The sequence below is a fragment of the Helianthus annuus genome, chromosome 15 (genome assembly GCF_002127325.2).
Source record: "Helianthus annuus cultivar XRQ/B chromosome 15, HanXRQr2.0-SUNRISE, whole genome shotgun sequence".
NCBI lineage: Eukaryota > Viridiplantae > Streptophyta > Magnoliopsida > Asterales > Asteraceae > Helianthus > Helianthus annuus.
The window spans coordinates 5,495,866-5,499,649 of record NC_035447.2 but is presented as its reverse complement, the minus strand read 5'-3'; the positions used below and the strand labels follow the sequence as shown (position 1 = coordinate 5,499,649).

Genomic DNA, 3,784 nt, shown 5'->3' with positions numbered 1-3,784 from the left:
TTGATGTACCATACGAGAACGTTTAACGATTATAAACATTCAGGATTTTGGGGTGTTACATGAGGGGATGGATGATGGGGCTACCCCACATAATTTTTTATTGTTTAATTTATTTATTTGTTTAACTTTTATTGTTTAATGTTTAATTTTTATTTTCTTTAAGTTTTTTATTTGTTTTACTTTTTTATTTGTTTAACTTTATAAAAACAAATCAAAATTTAAAAATAAGACATAAAATCCATTACATAACATAAATAAAAATTACATAACCTAAAAAAAATTTAAAAAAAAACTACACTACTCGTCTTCGTCTTCGTCTTCGTCACCGTCCACGTCGTTTGCGTTGTTCCATATATGTTCTACCAAATCCTGTTGAAGGTTTGCATGCGTGTAGTCGTTGGTTAGCGCGAACGAGTTTAAATCCTGTTGCCTCGGCTCTACCGGGACAGTATTCCCGTAAGATGCATTCTCATCATACTCACAAATCGCCCGACCTTCGTCTTCAATAATCATGTTATGGAGCAAAAGGCAAGCGTACATACAAAGGCGCAACCTTTTCGGTGTGAACGCACGTGCCGGTTATTGAATGATGGCCTATTTTTTTAAAACACCAAAACAACGTTCGATGTCTTTTCTTGCAGCTTCTTGACGCTTGGTGAATTTTTTCCGTTTTTCGTCCTCGGGATATGGAATTGTCTTGACAATTGTAGACCAAGATGGATATATTCCGTCAGCAAGATAATACCCGCGTCTATACTTAACCCCAGAAACTGTAAAACGGGTGTCCGGACCGGTGCCATTAACCACATCGCTAAAGATCGCTGATTGGTATAGCACATTGAGGTCGTTGAGTGAACCTGGGAGACCAAAGAAAGAATGCCAGATCCACAAATCTTGTGACGCCACGGCCTCAAGTATTAAGGTTGGATGGCCGTGATCACCTCGCGTGTATTGGCCGCGCCAAGCAGTCGGGCAGTTATGCCACGCCCAATGCATACAATCAATGCTACCAAGCATTCCCGGAAACCCGTGCCGTGCTTCTTGAGCTTGGTACAACTGCTGAATATCATACGCGTTTGGTTTCCGCAAATATTTTTTGCTATACAGTTCCACCACATTATGGCAAAATCGATACAAACATTCCCGCGTAGTTCTTGCCGACATCTGTAAGTACTCGTCCAAAGCGTCGGGCACTGTCCCGTACGCCAGTTGGCGAATGGCCGCAGTACACTTTTGTAACGTGGTGAACCCTTCATAATTCCGAGCATCCGTCGTTACGTGAAAAACGGGTCTACCCCCGCCAAATCATCAGCAATTCGTGTGAATAACCGGCGACTCATTCGGAACCTTCGTCTGAAAATGTCGGCGTGAACCCTTCATAATTCCGAACATCCGGTCGTTGCGTGAAAAACGGGTCTACCCCCGCCAAATCATCAGCAATCCGTGTGAATAACCGGTAATAACGCTTTCAGACGAGTCGTCTTCCTCTTCCTCCTCCATAAGAATCTGCGCCGCCTTTACCACAGTGTTTGCGAAAATCATCTCCTCTTCGTCCGAAGAACCCGAGGACCACCAAGGATTAGATGCCATTGTGGATGAAAAGATATTTTTTTATAAAATAGTGGTATAAAAATGAGAGTGTTTTGGGTTGAAAGTGGAGAGAAAGTGATGAAAAATGGTATAAAATGGAATGGTTTTATAGAAAAAGGATTTTTTTTTTATTATTTACATATAGCCGTTCAACGGCTACAGCTTTATGAATACAATAACCATAAAAATGATTTGTAAAAAAAAAAAAAAAAACGGCTACAAATTCAAAATCATGCCCCGTCTTCCCCGTCTTGCCCACGCCACTTTTAACATAACAAGCGAAGGGGGGCGTTGTGGGGGACCGGCGCCGGCCTTCGCCGGGCTTAAGCCGGCCCCCATACCCCTTAGTCTTATATGTCTCATAGATATTTTTCCTCAAATCTATAAATGAAGTTGGTTATCCGAGATGTGAAGGCACTTAGACGTTCAAAAATAAATTAGCATTAGGGTTTCTAGATTTAATGAGAAGATATATAATAAATAATGGGTTACAAATAAATTAGGATTTAATTTAATATAATCAAAGTTCTATCAGGGCAACTTTTTCAAAGATGTGAAAAACACCATAAGAAACCTCCATTACAAAAAGTAAAAATGCACACGCTCTAAACACTAAAAGAAACAAAACTTTATGAGGTTCCTAATAGGACCATTCACCCACTTTGGAGTTGACTATACTCTCCATGCAATTGTCATATCTTCTTTCTAAAGGGATTTTGTTTGTATATGGAAGGAGCTAGTGATATTGACAATGGTATATTAGGTTACACTGTAACTGAAATATGCAATTAGTCATATAAATTAAGAACTATATTTCATAGATCATGTATGTTACATAAAATTCATGTTTTAGAATTTTTAGAAATAATAATAACCCCACGATTTTTTTAGTCAACTGATGTGATCTAAGACTGGTAATTTCTGACACGGACATGTTAACACGATACGAAAAGACACAGAGTTAACAGGTTTTGTGTATTAAACAAGTCGACTTGTCAATGACATGTTTAAATTCGTATCTAAATAGACTAAACACGTGTCAACATGTTAATATTTTTGAGCTTAAAAAAATAATGTGTCCTTGTAATCCTGTATACGCAATACCATAGAGTTGTCATGATTTGAAAATTTTCATTCGCCACTCACAAGTCTCGCTCTCACATCTTCTTTTCGTCTTCATCAATTCGACAGTTCATCCTCTTTATCGATTATTGAAGTTCAATCGGCGACATCGGTTCATCATCGCATCTTCTCTTTGTCTTCATCGGTTCTTTGTTTTCATCCTCTTTTTCTTTCAAGCAGAGGGATTCCAAGTTTCATATTCACTTTGTTCGTTCTCTGTGTATTTGGATTTGATTTTTATGATGTTTGTTTCGCCTCTTTGTTGATTCTAGGGTTTCATCATCTATATATATTTTTTTTTGCTAAATTTAAGTCTCGAGTAAGCAGGTTACTTCTCAGGTCATGTTGTGTTAGCCTGTTTTTAAACAGGATCGTATTCGTGTTTGTGTTTGGAAAAAAAATTAACACGATTAGTTAGCGTGTCTTGTTCATGTCTAACACATCAAGTGCGTGTATGACAAGTTGCGACCCCTAAATTGTGATCGGGCTATCTTCATGTACAAAAGTTGGAATTTTCTTTTTCTAAACAACTGTTTTTAAATGTTACAATAAAAAAAATGTTACAATAAAAAAGCCTAACTACATACGTGTGTGTATGTATATATTTTTTTCAATGGAAATTACATCGAAATAGAAAGTAAACATGCAACAAGTTGCACTGCTACCCCTTTTTGAATAGCAAATCAAGTCTTTTAAAAACTACATCCGTAGATCTCGGAGTTATAACATTACTATGCATGACCCTTTGGACTCGACTAAGTAGGTCCGCAGCTTCTGTCACAAGGAAACCAAAACTATGAAAAGCAAATGTGATAAACACATGTTGGTTGTCATGGCACGTTTTCTCATGTTTGTCACTTTACCGAAGTCGCTTTTAAAGTAACATGGTCCATCGTAAAAACACTAACCCCTAAGCCTACAAGAGAGGAAATCGCTATTAAATCCACACAAACGTGTTTACCTTTTGTCTATCTAAAGACCAAAATGTCGACGAGAAATTAGAGGACGGTCATGAATAACAAGATATAATTCAAAACTAAAATAAAAAGTTACTTTTTATAATAACCGTTTA

The 3,784-nt window shown here is 37.6% G+C and overlaps 1 protein-coding gene across 1 annotated transcript; it reads right to left on the bottom strand.

Annotated features, from left to right (window-relative positions):
* Nucleotides 1-297: 297 nt before the first annotated feature.
* LOC110913185 lies at nt 298-1,590 on the bottom strand. The gene is made up of 3 exons (XM_022158032.1): nt 1,455-1,590; nt 621-1,250; nt 298-500 (listed from the first exon to the last, which is right to left on the bottom strand). Exons 1-3 carry the CDS (start codon nt 1,588-1,590, stop codon nt 298-300), a joined length of 969 nt encoding a protein of 322 aa, XP_022013724.1.
* Between the last annotated feature and the right edge of the window lie 2,194 nt (nt 1,591-3,784).